A 16,726-nucleotide genomic window follows, 5' to 3' on the forward strand; every position below is an offset into this window, starting at 1 on the left:
GGTTTGGATGCCCCTCAAAGATTGTCACGGACAGGTGTCGACAATTTGAATCGGCACTCTTTGCCGAGCTCGCTCGATTGCTCGGAACCAACCGTTTGAGAACGACTGCCTACCACCCACAGTCAAACGGGATGGTAGAACGATTTCATCGACAATTGATATCGGCTCTTGCAGCTCAGGGTGGTCCCTCGGATTGGGTTCGTCATCTCCTTTTGCGCTTCTTGGAGTTCGGACAGCCTTGATGGCGGACATCGGATGCTCCACTGCCAAACTTGTGTACGGCACTGCACTGGGCTTGCCATCAGATTTTTTTTAAATGGAACTGCCTCAACAACAACGGCAGTTGGACTATGTAGAAGAACTCAAGCAAATTTTTATCAATTTGCGACCGGTGCCTACACGGCAAGGATATTCAAAGTCTCCCTACGTGACCCAGGACCTCCAAGACGCCAGTCATGTTTTCGTACGACAGTTGCAAAAGAAGCCACTGCACCCACATTACATCGGACCTTTTCCAGTCGTCGAAAAGAGAAGCGACACGTTTGTCCTGCGTTTCAACGGCAAGAACGACACCGTTGCATTGGAAAGACTAAAGCCGGCACATATTGAGCAAGCGCATGTGCAGGAAATAGCGCTTCGTGACATCGACCAGACGACAGAAAGAAGCCAACTTCGTTGGCGCCTGGATGTCTGTGTGTTTTGATCGTTCGTCCTACCTCCTCTATAAAGAGGGGGGGGGGCATATCTGTAGGGACTGGACCACGGTGGACTGGACGCACTGACAAGCGAGTCCAGTCTCGGCACTGGAAAAAGAGAAAAAGACGAGCGCGCTAGCTCATACGCTCACGCGCTCAAGAAGAGCAGTTCCTGACGAGACACGACTGAAATAGAACGTTGTTTTGGAACGCCCGTCTCCTGCCTGTTTCTTTCACCACACTGGCATGCAAGTGAGAGGCGATGAGCGATAGATTATAACGTAATTAATTGCAAAGGAGCGAGCGAGCTTGGCAAGAATGACGTCACCCATCATTCTTGTCGCCACCCGTAACCGCCACTTTTTTTGTGACTGGTCGAGTTTTCGGTCATGAAGTATCCGTCGTCTCAGTGGCCATCTCTAAATGACATGATCCAAATTCAGGGACTTCAGGAGAACGGAAACCTAGAGTTTCCGTACACAGACACACACACACAGACACACACACAAATGCACGCACGCACGCACGCACGCACGCACGCACGCACGCACGCACGCACGCACGCACACACACACACACACACACATTGTCATCAGCAAGAACAACAAACTCTAATCTACGGAAACATCAAGGCAAGCTGGGACAGCTGCATTCTGCATTGGCTATACGTTGTAACGTTAGAACCAAGTTTTTTTCTTTTCTTGTGAATAACAGGCGAAACACCCGAGTCAAAAGGGAAGTTTCGTAGATCACCTCTTTAGCTCCGAATCTCGTAGCGGAGGTAGACGCTGCAACTGAGCATGCGCACCGCTAGCTTTGTCTCCACCATTCCAGGGATCACTTCGGGAGGCCGTAGGCTAGCGGAATGGTGGGTGTGGTCGCAGCTTGCGGTGCCTTGTCAGCTTACCAGTTACAGATGAACCAAGTGCACCTACACTCTTTCTCTTAAGGCTGCGGTCCCACGGCAGCCATCTTGAACAAGGCGTTAGTTCAACCAATAGATGGCGACACGCACCCGTGGGGTGGCCGGAACATTGGTTCACAGTGGGATGGCTCGAGCACCATCACGTTCCCCTCGCGGCCTTGCTCGCGCCGCTGCCAGCTGTGCTCAGCTAGCTCAAGAAGCGTGACCCAGCAAACGGATGTATGCGAGAATGTCAGGCTGGGTATAAATTGTTCTCTGATATAGGGACATGCGGTTCGGCGGTTGTAACGGGCTTTCGCAATAAATCTTACCCAGAAAGAATCAAATGTTGATTGACCGTGTCAATATTCTATCAATGAATATTTATTTCTTCTGCAGGAATGCACGCTCAGTAGACTCAATCTTTCAAGATACCAGTGGCAGCGGACGTCAAATAAACTGCTTCGCGATTTACGGTACTTACCTCACCATTTTAATGACGACTAAAATAACGTCACGAAATATTATGCTTCACGAAGTCGGGAAGATGTTGTAAAGGTTGTTACATTATAGGTTCCCAGAATACATATGCCGTTGCAATATTTTCGGAAGTACCGACACACATAATGTTGTAAGTACAGCTTAGGAGGAATATGATGAAAACCATCAGAAGAAATAGGAAGACGTTTATTTGCATTGATGACGCCATGAATGAACGGCGTTTAGCGACGGCAAGTTATGAGCGTTCGAGAATTTATAAGTTCACGTGATTGCTAACAATGGACATGCGTTTTTGTCGAGAGATGGTGTTGTGGTGATGACCTGATATCGGACGACTCGTGGTAGACGAACAAGCAAGTTTCTTCTCAGCGAATTGTAAGTGTCCAGTGTCAAGCACAACACGTGGCTACCGATGTTGTCGACGTTTCGAACACTTACCGCTTTCGACAAAAGTCGTGGCACCTGGGCTAACTTTCTGGAAAGACTCAAAGTCTTCCTTGAGTCCAACGCCATCAAGAACAGTAACTGAAAACGATCCACTATTCAATCGGTGGGTGGCGAAACGTATCCGCATCTGCGGAGTCATGGGCGATGCGTACTCTAAGTGGCCGGAAGTTTACACGATGCCTGCCACGACGTCCAAACACGTCAATGACGTTCTATGGTCTCTTTTACCTACCTTTGCCCTACAGAAAATACTTTTCTCTTATAACGCGCCAAATCTTGCTTCAAACAAAATAAACATGTTTTTGAAGAAAAAAAAACGGCATCAGCCATCACATTAGTCCACCATACCATCCTGCAACTAACGGGCGTGCAGAACAGATGGTGTGCGAAAAAAAAGAAGAAAAAAAGCCCTTTTGAAGCTTACGGAAGAAGCAGTTCAGTGAAGAATCGCCAGGTTGTTGTTCTTGCAGCACGCGACCGGTCTCATCTTACACAGTAAAAACATCCGTGGAAGCAATATTCGGCGGACGAAAAGCCACACCCCTCCATCTCATGATACTATGGCTCATTGTTCCTCATTGTTCCCGCTCATTGTTTCTCATTGTTCCCAAGGGCGACTCGCAATCCTCGCCGGCGACTACAATATTCTGATGCGCCTGACACGACTGACAAGTAAATCGTTTTTAACAAAGACGAGGTCTCCCAGGCATGGCTGGTCGGAAGGACGCGGAATATTACGTGAACAAGCATCGTCGCTCGTATACAGTTGCAGCTAGGGTGCCTACATGTTTCCGCTCCGCTTTAGGGTGGCGCCAACTTCTTGTTACCCTTTCCCAGATCCTCTCCCACCGCCATTTTGACCCACTTCTTATATGGCTAAACGTACACAACGTTGAGTTTTCGTAGTTTCGACACACCGGTAACACTGTGAGGCCACTTCCGTTTCCGTTCATAAGAGGAGGCGGACGAGTCGGAGGCTCAGCGGGATGGCGGTCGTCGTGGCTGTCGCTCTCCTTATTCGGGTGTTTTATACCTTGAAGTTGCGAGCAGGAAGTATGCGTTGCGTTTATCGAAACGCGATTCCCCTCGACGAAATGGAACGCAACAGACCGGCATCGCACGCCGAAACCTCGCCGTCGGAACGAGAGCGGTTGGCGCTCCCTAGCCCTAACGAGGATTAGCGGAGTAGCGCGAGCGCACGACTGGCGAGTGTGACAAAATGGTCGACGAAACAGCGGAGGCTGCCATGGTAACGAGGTAGGCAACACTGGTTTGTCGGCAACAGGTATCATAAACGTTGTCGCCACCCTAAACAGCGGAGCGGCGGAAACATGTAGGCACCCTAGTTGCAGCTGGAAGCGGAAACGTGCTCCCATGAACGGATTATCCGTGCCAGGGTTTGTGCGCGCGGGAGTCCGGCTTTCCAAAGGCGTATGCGCTGACGACTAGGCGACCATAGGAACAGGCGCCCAGCTGCGAGGTCATTCCAGTGGTGCCTCCCGTGGAACCTACCGCTTGAGTCAGAACTCCCTAAAAACAGACAACATGAAAACAACAACTCTCGGAGTGTCCCCGTCTTTCACGGTTGCAGCTGGAAACGCGGCGCCTGCGTGCATTACCGGATTAGGTCAATACCCGACCAAGGCTAGTTAAGCCTCTCTTCCTGCATTCGTGCGTGCCGGTGTTATATTTTGGCTGCTCGTCGCCACCTTGGCCTAAGGACGCCTTCCCGAACAAGGGGGCCCCTTGTTCGGGAATGCCACTTTATTTGCCGGCGTCTTATTCATTTCTGCGCACAAACTTTCGTAATTGACCAAATTAGCACTATATAATTTCGAAAGTAGTTAGTAATTTAAGTAGAATTTACCTGAAAAAAGTAGTTAAATTAAACTACTAATTACCCAAATCAAGTTGTAATTGAAAGTTCCAAGTTACTCGAAAAAGTAGTTAAACTACAGTAGTTTGAGTAGAGTAGTTGACCTACGTCCAAGTCTAGAATAGACCAATCTCGCCAGCCAGTTTCCTCAAGCAGCCGCTGCCACAATGTATCAAAGGAACTTTAGTCTTTCTGCATGTGGGAGAACGCCGCTGGAGCTTTGCACGTGACGAGACGACACGAGCCGTCTCATGCACTGCCTCCTGCCTCCTGTGAACTAAAGTTATGGCGGCATCACGCATGCGTGGAACGCTTAGTGAGATCTGTCTATTGGGACGATTGATGGCAACAATAGATGACTGTTGCCATCTATGGTTACAGCCATCTGGGGCCGCTTGCTCGAACGAGTTGAGACACAACTTGAGACAGTCTCAGCCGAGACCGAACCTGAGCCACTTGCTCGAAGCGAAACTTAGTCTGGACTTGAGACTGAAACCGAGTCTCTGACTCAACGTGTGTCTCAAGCCGTGAGACAGCCTCGTAGCAAATTAGCTGGCGGCCGATTTAAGACCCAAACTGAGACCCAAACGGAGACCGAAACCGAGACAGTTTCAGCGGTTAGCCACTTGCTCGAAACGAAACTTAGTCTGGACTTGAGACCAAAACCGAGTCTCTGACTCAGCTCTAGTCTCAGATCGTGAGACAGTAACGGAGGAGGCTCACTGGCGGTCTCAGAGTAAACAAAATGTCGGACGTGGCCACGGTGGCCACAAGACACCGGCTCCAAACAATCTTCGCCGCATGAATGCACACCGCGGCACCGTCGGGCCGTGTTTTCCAGGACCGATTTCGCCCCCTCGACGCGTCTGACGAGGTTTCGGTTTCGCCGCGACGGCAACATGCGCATCACCGGAGTCTTGGAGGTAAGAAAACAGTCTTATTTCTAACGTTCCTCTTCGACTATATGTTACATTTATTAAGCGGCTAACTGCGAAGTAATTTTGGAGCAATCGAGACTTTTGTTTTCGTCAGTTAAAAGCCTCTTCTGATCAACATGCAGCGCCGTCATTGCGTCCTCAAGACTTTGTGTAGTGGTCGTTCCCCAAGCTCTCTCTATTTTTTATTGTCTTTGGTGTGGCACGGTCTTTCGTATCACGGTGAATTTCTCATTACGAAAACAGTTTTGAAATAACGAGTTTCACAACTTGTCACTGGAAACAGCTGGTGGATACTTGAGTGAGTTTTGAAAAGGAGCAGACTCTTCAAAACGGTAGCGAATGACTTGTATTGATCATATCTCGCGGCAAGCTTCGTTCTTTTGAGGACTATGTCGGCAATGGAAACTGCTATAGTATTCAACTGACGGTGTAAACCACGTTTCCTCCTTCGGGTGGTCAACAGCAGCGGAACTCCCCGAACTGCTGCAGAAGTTTTACGCCATGGGCGTCTTTCCGGGCGTCGTGGGAGTCATCGACGGCACCCACGTTCGTATCCAAGGGCCGCCGTGCACGAGGAACTGTTCGTGAACAAGCACTACGGTCACTCCATCAACGTGCAGCTGATTGTGGACGCGCGCTCGAGGAACCTGAATGTGGTGCCATGTGACCCGGAAGCATCCACGATTCCTACGTGCTGTCGCAGAGCAGTGACGGGGAGAACGTCGCGACGGGCGCGTACGGCGGCCTCCTACTAGGCCATTGCGGCTACCCATGCAGGGCGTGGGTGATAGCGCCTTTCCGATCGCCGACTGCGCCAGTGGAGTGTGCGTACAACCAGGCTTACGGAACAACACGGTTTGTAATCGAAAGGTAGGTGTTATGGAGAGCTGCTTTCAGAAAAACTGTGTCTGTGAGATGTCTCAGAGCTACCTTTTTCTAAAGCGCAAAGGGCACACTGCGCATTGAATAGCCAGGCTATGAACAAACTGGTTTATGTGCACAGTGTACCCTAAGATAGCCACCATGCCAGGTTGTAGATAACATTTGATTGTAGCCAGACTGCACCGAATGCCAAACAGCAGCAGTATCATGGGGCCTGGCAAAAGAACTGCTGAGTACAGTTGTATCGAGCATCACAATAAGTTGAGTCAAGCGTTCTGTTTGTTGTTGTTACCCCACAGACGAACTGAAACACCCGATCCTGACTTCTCTGTGTCCATGATCCTCACAGGTCCCATTACCTCAGTTTGTTAGATTTATAGCTTTTGGGTACATCACGCTGTTTTCTGTTCTAAAGGGTGCGGTACGTTCCGAGTATCTTAATTTTGCGCCTCCGCCAATGAGCTTTCGACTTTTGCCGGTAAGAAATAATTGCAAACCTAGAAGCGTGACCATATTAAGAGACACTCTGCGTTTCTTACGCTGTCAGACAGGTTAATGACTACGTTAATTTTTCTGATGCCAATGTGGGGTCAACTTTCTGTGGAAATACAGATACAGAGCCAAAGCATGCCATTTCGCTGCGTAGCTAAATATAGTTCAACCAAAATAATTTGCTGGGTATAACTTCACCACTTTAAAAAAAAACTCTTATTGTTCTTTTAGCCTTGTTTCCGAAACATTGCTATGATATTAGTGAGATTGTGTTAAACATCTTTTTCTTTTTTAACTCCTTTGGGTTTTCTCCGTTTGTTTGCCGCAGGTTTTCTGTAATCCATTACATCATAACTGGGTTGGGAAAAGGCGAAGGCTACGGTCTAAGAAAACCAATCTGCAGGTTGGGAAGAGACACTTGACTGGCTAGGTGCGCGCAGTGCTGTCAGAGACATAGGTGAAAAAGAGAAGAATGCCGCTTTTGTGACAATTTTGAGTTACAGGTTAAGTTTCAGGGGAGGGAAAGGAACTTCCCAAGTTCCTCCTTCCCCACTTCTTCAACTGCTTGGGTTACGCTTTGCCTTTGTCACCGATTGGCTGGAGGGGACCATATCACTTGCTTTTTCCCAAGTGACGGTGAGACAGTATAGTTTCCTGTTGAACAAACATGGTGTCTTTCTCTTGTGCAATGGGAAGGGGTGTGGATTGAGCTAGGAGCTTTGAGCTCAGGGTCCATGGGTTCTGCATTGCGAGTTTTTGCTATACAATCTCCGAGCTGTGGTATGCCACTGACCCTCTCTAGAGCCAACAGTAATTGAATGTGATCCAAATAGGATTTCGCTTTGTGCCGTAGCTTGTGCGTGTTCCTATTTTGGTGTATTGCGCAGACACTCTGATTTTCCAGCACCAGAACAGTTAATATATCAATAACCTCAAAACTGCAGTGCCGGTGAACTTCACGACACGGAACTTCACGGCATTCACGGCACGACACAAATACTAAACGCATTGACGCTGCCTGCATGCCGCTCGGCGGTGAAGTCTCAAAAAGCCTGTACAAATGCAATGGTGCGGAAGGCAAACATTTTTCTTGAGGTGCGGCCGTGGCAGGTGTTTTTGTGGTTATGACGTTCGCTTTTAATTGGCTGAGTGTGTAAAAGTTGTTGCAACCTTTCTATGAAGCCATACTTTCTTTAGTTTTGCATGCTGCCAAAGGAAATAATGAAGTGGAAGGTTTGTGCATGCTAGAAACTAAAGGTGGGGGCATTGAAGAGGACTAAGAAAAAATATTTTAATATATTCACAATTTCCCCCCCCCCCCCCCCCCGTTTTTTATGGACCTTCTTGTTGAGCAGCCTGCCCTAGCAGGGCTAAGACTTTTTTGCACTGTTCTCAATAAAAAATAGCCGCAATCTGTGTCTCCCTTGTTGCTTTGTGCTCTGCTTGTGCCGTTCTGAGCTCCTCGAGGGCTGTATTTAGCCAAGGAAGGACACATTTTCATTTAAAAGGCATGTTTTCCGCCTGTTGCGCAAACAGGTATTTATAATACTGCCTGTCTGCAGCCTGCAGGTGGTATGCTGGGCCTCCAAGCTTGTTCTGGACAACACGGTCGCGGTCAGCGTAGGCCTGATGGTGGTGGTCGCCTTTCCAACGGCAGCAGTGCTGCCTCAGGCTGAAGGGGCGCCTCATCCCCGTCCAGCTGCCAGTCCAAAGGCTGGTAATCTTTCGTTCCCCGGACTTCGGCATCTTGAGGAAAATGACCCCGGGGGCCACAAAGACCTTGTGGCCGAAGGCTCAACGTTCCGGGCCAACCACGTGAGTTGCTGGCCGCACATTGACTGGTTCTTTGCTAACCCTGAGTACAATCCACAAGAATGTTTTTAATGTCACCCCTGAACATAGTTCGAGCGCACCCTTATTTGTTTCTCAGGAAATCGTTTTGTGTGCATGTGGATCAAGCTCGATCACTCAGCTCTCAACCGTCGTGGCTCTTTGCTTTGAAAGTAGCTAGGCTTGAGCGGAACCAGTCTACGGTGTAAAAATCGAACCCGGTCGTAGCTGTTGCGGCTATTATTTCTGAAAGTAGCTGGGTTCGTGTAGAGCCAGTCTGCAGTGTGTTTGTCAAGCCCGATCGTAGCTGTTGTGGCTATTAGTTGTGAAAGTCGCTGGGCTCGAATAGAGCCAGTCTATGGTGTGCAGGTCAAGCGCAATCTTAGCTGTTGCATCTATTTTTTGTGAAAATAGCTTGCTTCAATTTGGGCCAGTGTGCAGTGTTGATGCAGGCCACCCGATTTTCTGGTAGCTTGTCCCTGTGCTTCTTTCCAGTGATAAAAAGAATACCATGCTAAGTAGCAGGTGTTCTCAGGGTGATACCAAGTTTAGTGAGTGTATGGCGGTCGGTGCTTAATAGATGGTACTAGCTTACTGCTCAATATGTGCAAGCAGAGGATGACTTCTTATTAATTGTGTTCCAAACAAAATGAGACATTTACAATTCCCTGTAATGCCGAATAAGAATGCAGCTCTTGAGGAGGGTACGGAGAGGAGGGTATTGTTCGTTTATCTTAAGTGCGCAGAGTGACCACATTTCTGGGACGCGGATCGAGTGGATTTGGGGATGAAGAAACAACATACAGCTGCCGAGCTGCCATCTTGTTTATCAGGCGGGAAGAGAGGGGAAAAATACAAACAATAGTGGAACGGCTGCACGACCTTAGCGCTGGATTCGTGGTGCCATCTGGTAACGGTCCATTACACTACCAACACCCCCCCTTAATGGACTGTCGCCACGTCCACGTTCTTGACACCCAAACGTTCACAATGCTTGAGGGTCAGCCTTCCATTCAAGGCCTTGGTGAAGAGGTCTGCAGAGTTACTCGACGATTTGTTGTACAGGAGTTGCAGCTTTCCTTCTTCCACCTTTTCTCTCAGGAAGAAGTGCTTCAGATCAATGCGCTTGCTTCTCTTCGACGTGACTTGATTTTTCGCCAGCGCAATTGCACCCTGGTTGTCAACCAACAAGACCTGTGGTTCCTGTAGAAACTCGTGCACACCAAGCTCCTTCATGAAGTTCTCTGGCCACATAACTTCCTTTGTAGCATGACACATGGCCATATACTCTGCTTCGACGGTTGACAGTGCAGTACTTTGTTGTTTCCTGCTGCTCCAGGAAATTGCAGCGCCGGCTAGCGTCAACACATAACCATTGAATGACTTCCTGTCAGCCTTGTCACTAGCCCAGTCTGCATCGCAAAAGACCTGCACACACTTCCCAGTTCTTTGGTAGGTTAGTGCACAATTCTTCGTCTGCTTCACATAGCGAAGGATGTGCTTTATGCCACTCCAGTGCTCTTCTGTGGGATGTTCGTTTAACTGACTCACGTAAGTGGTGGCAAAAGCCATGTCCGGTCTTGTTCCTCCGACAAGGTAAAGCAACGCATCAATTGCCTGTCTGTACTTGCGCGGCAGGTCTTCTCTCATTCGGTCGTCGCTCTCTCCTCTTTGGTACTTGCTTCCAGGATCCAAAGGAGATGATGCTGCCTTAGCATCTGCCTTGCCTTGATCAGACGGCATAGACCGTCTGATCGAGGGTCAGTTTTCCATCCCTTTCTCTTTTCATTCATATGGAAACGATGTGGCTGGCTTCCCCCAGGTCTTTTGCATCAAATTCGCTTCCTCCTCTTCTGCGATGATCAAGAGGTCATCAACGTAGACTCCTACGATGAGCTTCTTCTCTTTGCTAACATATACACAGGGGTCTGCTTTCGATCTTGTCATCCCCTGCAACTTCAGCAGTTTGTCCAAAGTGAGATTCCACTCCCTTCCAGACTGTCGCAGTCCATACAAGCTCTTCTTTAGAAGGCAGACTTCATCCTTCTTGCAATCGCCGAAAGGCTGCGGTTGTTCCAAGTAGACGGTCTCCTTCAGTGTACCGTTCAAGTATGCTGCCGTGATTTCAACCTGGGGGATCTTCCGATTTCTCTCGACTGCTATGGCTAGCAGCGTCCCGATGGACTTCAGCTTGACAACAGGAGAGAAGGTCTCCTTGTAGTCGGTTCCTTCCACCTGGGAGTATACGCACTCTACTAACCGTGCCTTGTACCTCTCCAGGTCACCGTTCTCGTCGTATTTCTTGCGGATTACCCTCTTACACTTTACGACCTGTCTCTCCTTCGGTCGTGGCACCAGTTCCCATGTTCCTGAAGCTTCAAGGCTGTTCAGTTCACTCTGTAAAGCTGCTTTCCATCTCTCTTTGTCTGATGCAGAAAAGGCTTCGTGTAGAGTTTCTGGATCTTCCCGGTTGTTTTGCTTGGCTATGCAGCGGCCGTGACATCCACTTTGACGTGGTCCCTTCTTGGCCAGTCTCGCCAACCTTCTGTATGCTTGCGTACCACAATCTGTCACGTCGGATATCTGCTGTGTAGCTCCGTTGTCGTCTTCATCAGCTGATGAGCTAACTTCTTTGGCATTGTTGTGGCCAGTATCATTTCGATCTGAACCACCAACCTCACGTGACCCGCTCCAGCTGTCTTCTACTTAAAAAATGATTGTGCCCCCGGTGTCGTCACATACATCAACGTCGGTGCTTGGAGCCTAGCTGGGCAAGCTTGCATGGGAAGGAGTCTCCTTCGAAGGTGACGTCTCGATTCGCAAAGAAGCGGTCTTCTCTCTGGTTCCACAGCTTGTACCCCTTCACTCCTTCTGGGTAGCCGACCAGTATGCACTCCTCTGCTTTCGGGTCCAACTTGCTTCCCTTGCATCATCTGTTTCGCAGACTCCATGTTCTGCATCCGAACACTCTTAGGTGGTCCAGTTTTACTTCTCTCCCTGTCCACAGAGCTTCTGGCGACTCTCCTTCGACTGCTTTCGATGAACACTTGTTCCTGATGCGACTTGCAGTGACAACGGCGTCAGCCCAAAGTTCTTTGGGGACGCCTGACTGGATGAGGAGACACCTCGTCATGTCAAGCAGAGTTTGGTTCATTCTCTCGGCAACTCCATTCTGCTCAGGTATGCCAGGAATGGTGAGCCGACGCTTTATGCCATGCTTGGCCAGGTACTCATCAAACTCTTTGCGTGTGTACTCTCCTCCATTGTCACTACGCAAAGTCTTCACCTCGTGTTGTGGAGAATCTCGACCATTCGTCTGTACTGGTAAATCCGTCCAGCACTTCATTCTTCGTCTTCATTGGGTTCACTACAGTGAATCTGGAGTAGTCATCAATGGATGTGACAAAGTAGTTCGACCCTCCCTTCGAGGCAGGTGTGATCTTTCCAACTACATCCGAGTGAACCAACTCCAGTGGGGCCTTAGCCCTTGTTCAACCCTTCGGAAGCTGCTTTTCTTCAATTTGCCGAGTGCACATGTCGAGCACTTTGTATCTTGACTGCTTCTACCGCTTTGGCAAAGTTTTTCGACAGCTTCATGGTGGAGATGACCGAGTCGTCGATGCCACAGGGTGACGTCTGTCGCCTTTGCTAACTTCAATGTTGCAAGCGACTTACTCACAGTGTACAATTTACCATTGCGCTTGGCTACGACAATTAGGTCACTGTTTGCTTCAATCACTTTAGCTGTTCCGTTGCTGAAAGTCACGCTCAGTCCACGTTCCTCAATCTTCCCAACTGACAAGAGGTTACCGTCTAAGCTTGGTACGTAGAGGACATCTTGGAGCTCGACGACAGTGCCACCGCAGTCTTTCGAAAGTTCAATTTTACCTGTCCTCTCCCGACGACATCCATGACCTCCTTATTTGCTGCCTCAACAGTCGAACAGCAGGGCTTGAAAGTGGTGAATTTGGTTCTGTTTGACGTCATGTGGTCAATTGCACCACTGCCAAGGTACCAGATGTGTGACCCTGAGGAACTTCCACCTCTGGCACAGAGCGCCTTCCTCGGGACACTGGAATTTCGTCTTCTCTGTGAGCCGCATCCTTCGTCATCGGGACCCTCCTTGCATTCCCTGGCAATGTGTCCAAATTTTCCGCACCGAACTCGTTGTTTAGGCTCAGAGCAGCTTGTACCAGTGCCAGTTGCTTCTTTCCTTGAAAAATATTCTTGCCGTTACGTTTGTGGAGCTGACTGCTCCTCATAATGGCTTGTTCTTGGTCATGAGGGCCTTGTTTTCTTCAGTCTCATTTAGTTTGTCTTTTTTACATTTGACTTGGCGCTTTTCTTCTACCAGCAGCCTTGCTTTCACCTTCTTCGTCGTGAGCGTTCCTTCGTCTTGCTCAAGATTTAGGATAAGTGATTCATACGTTTCTGGCAAGCCCATCAGCATCACCAGTGCCACTTCCCTGTCAGTGGAGGCATATCCTGCCGTTAAAAGCTTCCTCTGTAGGTTCATTATTCGATCCAGGTAATCCTTCATGGTTTCATCTGGCTCCATTCTGGTGCTGGAGAAGTCTCCCATCAACTGAAGAGCATGCAGTAGCCCACACCTTAAATGTATCTCTTCCAATGTATTCCAGGCCTCACGAGCTGTCAAACATTCCCCAATGTCGTCGAGGCAGGTGTCTTCCATTACTAGGAACATGAATGTCAAAGCCTTGGTGTTTTCCTCTCGTCGTTCATCATTTCTCTCCCACCATAGCCAGGCTCGATGGCTTCCCAACAGCCTTTCTGGACGAGTGCCGCTCTGGCTCAAATTGCCCACGCATGGTAATTTTCGTTTGAGATTTTTGGTATTTTGAGTTCGTCCAGCGCCGCCATCCTATAGCTTTGCTTTGTCGAGAGTGGTTCGAAGTAGGCTTACAGCGATGAACTTGCGTTGGGTTCCCGTTGCACGTCTTGTGGCACCCAGCGAAGCAGGAACACACGTACAGGTTTGACGACGTCTTCCATGAACCGTCCACGCAGTTCTCCTTCATTCACTTCTTTGCCGAGAAATTCTTCACTGGCGTGTCAGTTTTTAGAGCGCAGCTCTTAGGGGCCCGTTCCCGGCTTGAGCGGCGTCGCCGTCGGCGTCGGCGTCGCCGTCGGCGTCGGCGTCGCCGTCGCCGTCGCCGTCGGCGTCGGCGTAACCAAGGTCATCCCAAGGTCACGTGACCCCCAAGGTCACGTGACCCCTCCCAAGGTCATCTCAAGGTCACGTGACCCCACGTGACCCCCTGAAGGTCACGTGACCCCCAAGTCACGTGACCCCTCTGAGGTCACGTGACCCCCGAGGTCACGTGGTCGCCTCCCCAAGGTCACGTGACCCCCGAGGTCACGTGACCCCCAAGGTCACGTGACCCCTTCCAAGGTCATCTCAAGGTCACGTGACCCCACGTGAACCCCAGGTCACGTGACCCCTCTGAGGTCACGTGACCCCTCTAAGGTCACGTGACCCCCCGAGGTCACGTGACCCCTCCAGGTCACGTGACCCCCAAGGTCACGTGGGGGTCACCTTTGGGGTCACGTGGCCTTGAGGTCACCCCCAGGTCACGCCTCCCCGAGGTCACGTGACCCCCTCCCCGAAGTCACGTGACACCCCTTCCCTCGGAGCATATTAAAGAATGAGGGGAGGAGGAGGAGAAGGGGGAGGGGTCTACCCTCCCCTCAGTACCCTTCACTCCTCCTCCTCAAGAGCTGCGCTCCAATTCGGCGTTACAGGGATTTGTAAACGGCTTTCACTTTTTTTTTCTTCCCGACACTTTCATCACTGGCACGCACCAAACCGATGTCAGTGCTTCTTTCCGACAGCCACAGGTGTCGCACGATGATCCGGCCTGCTCGGAAAGCGCAAAGGTCACTTCTTACCGACAACTTCGCTGTACTCACGCTTGGTGTGTGTAGACGTCTTCCGAACATAACACCCCATGGAGTCCACAGCGAGACCGGTGTCCGGCGACGCTCCATCCGTCTGACGAAGAACGCGCCACCTTTTACTTTCTTGACGGGCACACACCGCTTGTCAGTCACTTCGTCCTTGACAGTTTCACTACACTCATGCCCGTCTAATCTTCTTCAGGCATCGGTACGACGTAGCGAAGACGGTGTTGCTTGACAGTTTTTTTCTTCAATGTGGTCGTACCTTTTCATCACTCAATAAAGGTGATCCCTCTTCCGAAATTATGGTTGATGTGTCGTCCTGGGCCCAGAACCTTTTTGTTTATCTTAAGTGCACAGTGTGACCACATTTCTGGGACGCGGATCGAGTGGATTTGGGGATGAAGAAACGACATACAGTTGTCAAGGTGGCATCTTGTTTATCAAGCGGGAAGAGAGGGGGGGAAATGCAAACATAAGGGGAACGGCTGCACGACCTTGGCGCTGGATTTGTGTCGCAATCCGATAACGGTTCATTACACTACCAACAGGTATGGCCCTCCTCCTCCCCTCCATCCTCCCTCCACGCCTTCCCTCCCCCTCCCTCCTCCCTCATAACCTTCACAAGTGACCTTTCTGACGTCACTCGTGACCCTAGTGACGTCACATGGGATGTCATTATGGGAAACGTCCCAATGTAACGCGCAGTTACGCCAACACCGACGCCACTCACTCCGGAGACGCAAGCCTAAGAGCTGCACTCTAAAAGACATTCTTCATGTGGGCAATGTGCATGTTGCAGGTGCTGTGGAAGCTTGCCGTCAGTATATGTGCTCCACAGCTGCGAGCTCAGCTATGGCCGACAGTGAATACTACCTGTAAAATGAGCTAGATGGGTAAAAGCACCTGCACATACATATTTATGTAACAGACTCTCAGCTTTGTGTTTGCATTCGTTTGACTTGGCATCTCAATACAATGGACCCAAAGAAAATGGGTGCCAAAGGAAATGAGGTCCAAGTGTTGTGTTTGTCGCCTTTGGACCTACGGAGATGTAGAGTTTTCGGCATAAAACATCAAATTCATGTTACTGCTTGCCATGTTTCGGCTTTACTTCTTAAGCTTCTAGCCTGTGTATTTTGTGGTGATGGTGCAATGGAAACACAATAACCTGTGTATTGTTTGCATTGCTTAACTCCTTTTTAAAATATACCTTCTAGCACTTGAGCAGTGTACAAGATTAATTCTTACATTGATAAGTGCAGTGCTTTGCATTAAAAAATACCGACCTTGACTTTTAACTGAAATGACATGGCTCAAAGTTTCACTGTTCTTGAATGTGCACAGATCCTTCTTGCTTTGGAGAGAACTTGCTGGAATGTTTCCTAGAGTGGGCCCAGTATTTAGTATTTGCATACCCAAGGTACAGTTATGAAATCAATGTTAGCTTTGCTAGAACCCCCAATCATGTCAACCTCAAAAGGCTAGACTTGTCTGCATCAAATGGCACATACTGCATTCTAGTATATTTGTAGAAACAGCAGTAACATGACAGCTCACTGGTCCTGTGCCTGTGGATGACGGCTCTTTTTACATTGTCTTGGGTCATTGGATTTTGTCTGATTGAAGCAAGTGCATTCATTGTTTTGATTTGTTTGTAATAAACGTTTTCAATCCAGAACTCTTGACAACTTCTATAATTTAGCCAGGAAAATTAGAAGTGATGTTCAAATCCAGAGCTCTTGACTATTACTATAATTTAACCAGGAAAATAAGAAGTGAAAAAAATTAATTGAGCACATAGAATGTGTGCTTCATTTTTATGTGCAGTAAAGACAAATATATAACAAACTCGCCCTTGTGGAAAGCGTCAACTCTGCAGCTAAAAACTTTTACGTTCTGCAACTTTCTTTTTTTTAACTTTTTGTCTTGTGCGTAGCATCGGTTGGTCCCGCTAGTTCAGTACGGATAGTATGTATGATCTCTATGGAACAGATGCCGTGCTTTCTTTTTAGCAACTTTTGTAATCTTGTTAAATTTCTTTCGAATTACGAGTTTTTGTTTCTGCATTTCGTACACCAATTGATACTTTTTATCTTTGCACCAAATTACATTCGTCTTTACCTTTGAAGGGACGTACAGTGTTGTTCCTTTTTCTTAGAAAATGCATCGGCACGAACAGACATTTCTGTGGACACCTTTATTCGGCGTACGCACTCAACGTCGACGATGGTGGTGACAG

At 49.0% G+C, this 16,726-nt stretch overlaps 1 protein-coding gene and 1 pseudogene across 1 annotated transcript; both read right to left on the minus strand.

The window, feature by feature from the left end:
* Positions 1–9,507: 9,507 nt before the first annotated feature.
* LOC120843479 (secreted RxLR effector protein 161-like) lies at positions 9,508–10,137 on the minus strand. Its single transcript, XM_040214872.1, has one exon. The coding sequence runs from the start codon at positions 10,135–10,137 to the stop codon at positions 9,508–9,510; it is 630 nt and encodes a 209-aa protein (XP_040070806.1).
* Positions 10,138–12,823: 2,686 nt separating this feature from the next.
* LOC115330024 lies at positions 12,824–13,446 on the minus strand (annotated as a pseudogene).
* Between the last annotated feature and the right edge of the window lie 3,280 nt (positions 13,447–16,726).

This window comes from Ixodes scapularis, unplaced genomic scaffold (assembly GCF_016920785.2).
Source record: "Ixodes scapularis isolate PalLabHiFi unplaced genomic scaffold, ASM1692078v2 PGA_scaffold3__209_contigs__length_174095766, whole genome shotgun sequence".
NCBI classification, from domain to species: Eukaryota; Metazoa; Arthropoda; class Arachnida; order Ixodida; family Ixodidae; genus Ixodes; species Ixodes scapularis.

Bases quoted from the DNA above. Each gene is read 5' to 3' on its own strand.
- LOC120843479 (XM_040214872.1), bottom strand. From the start codon at position 10,137: ATGGCTTTTGCCACCACTTACGTGAGTCAGTTAAACGAACATCCCACA.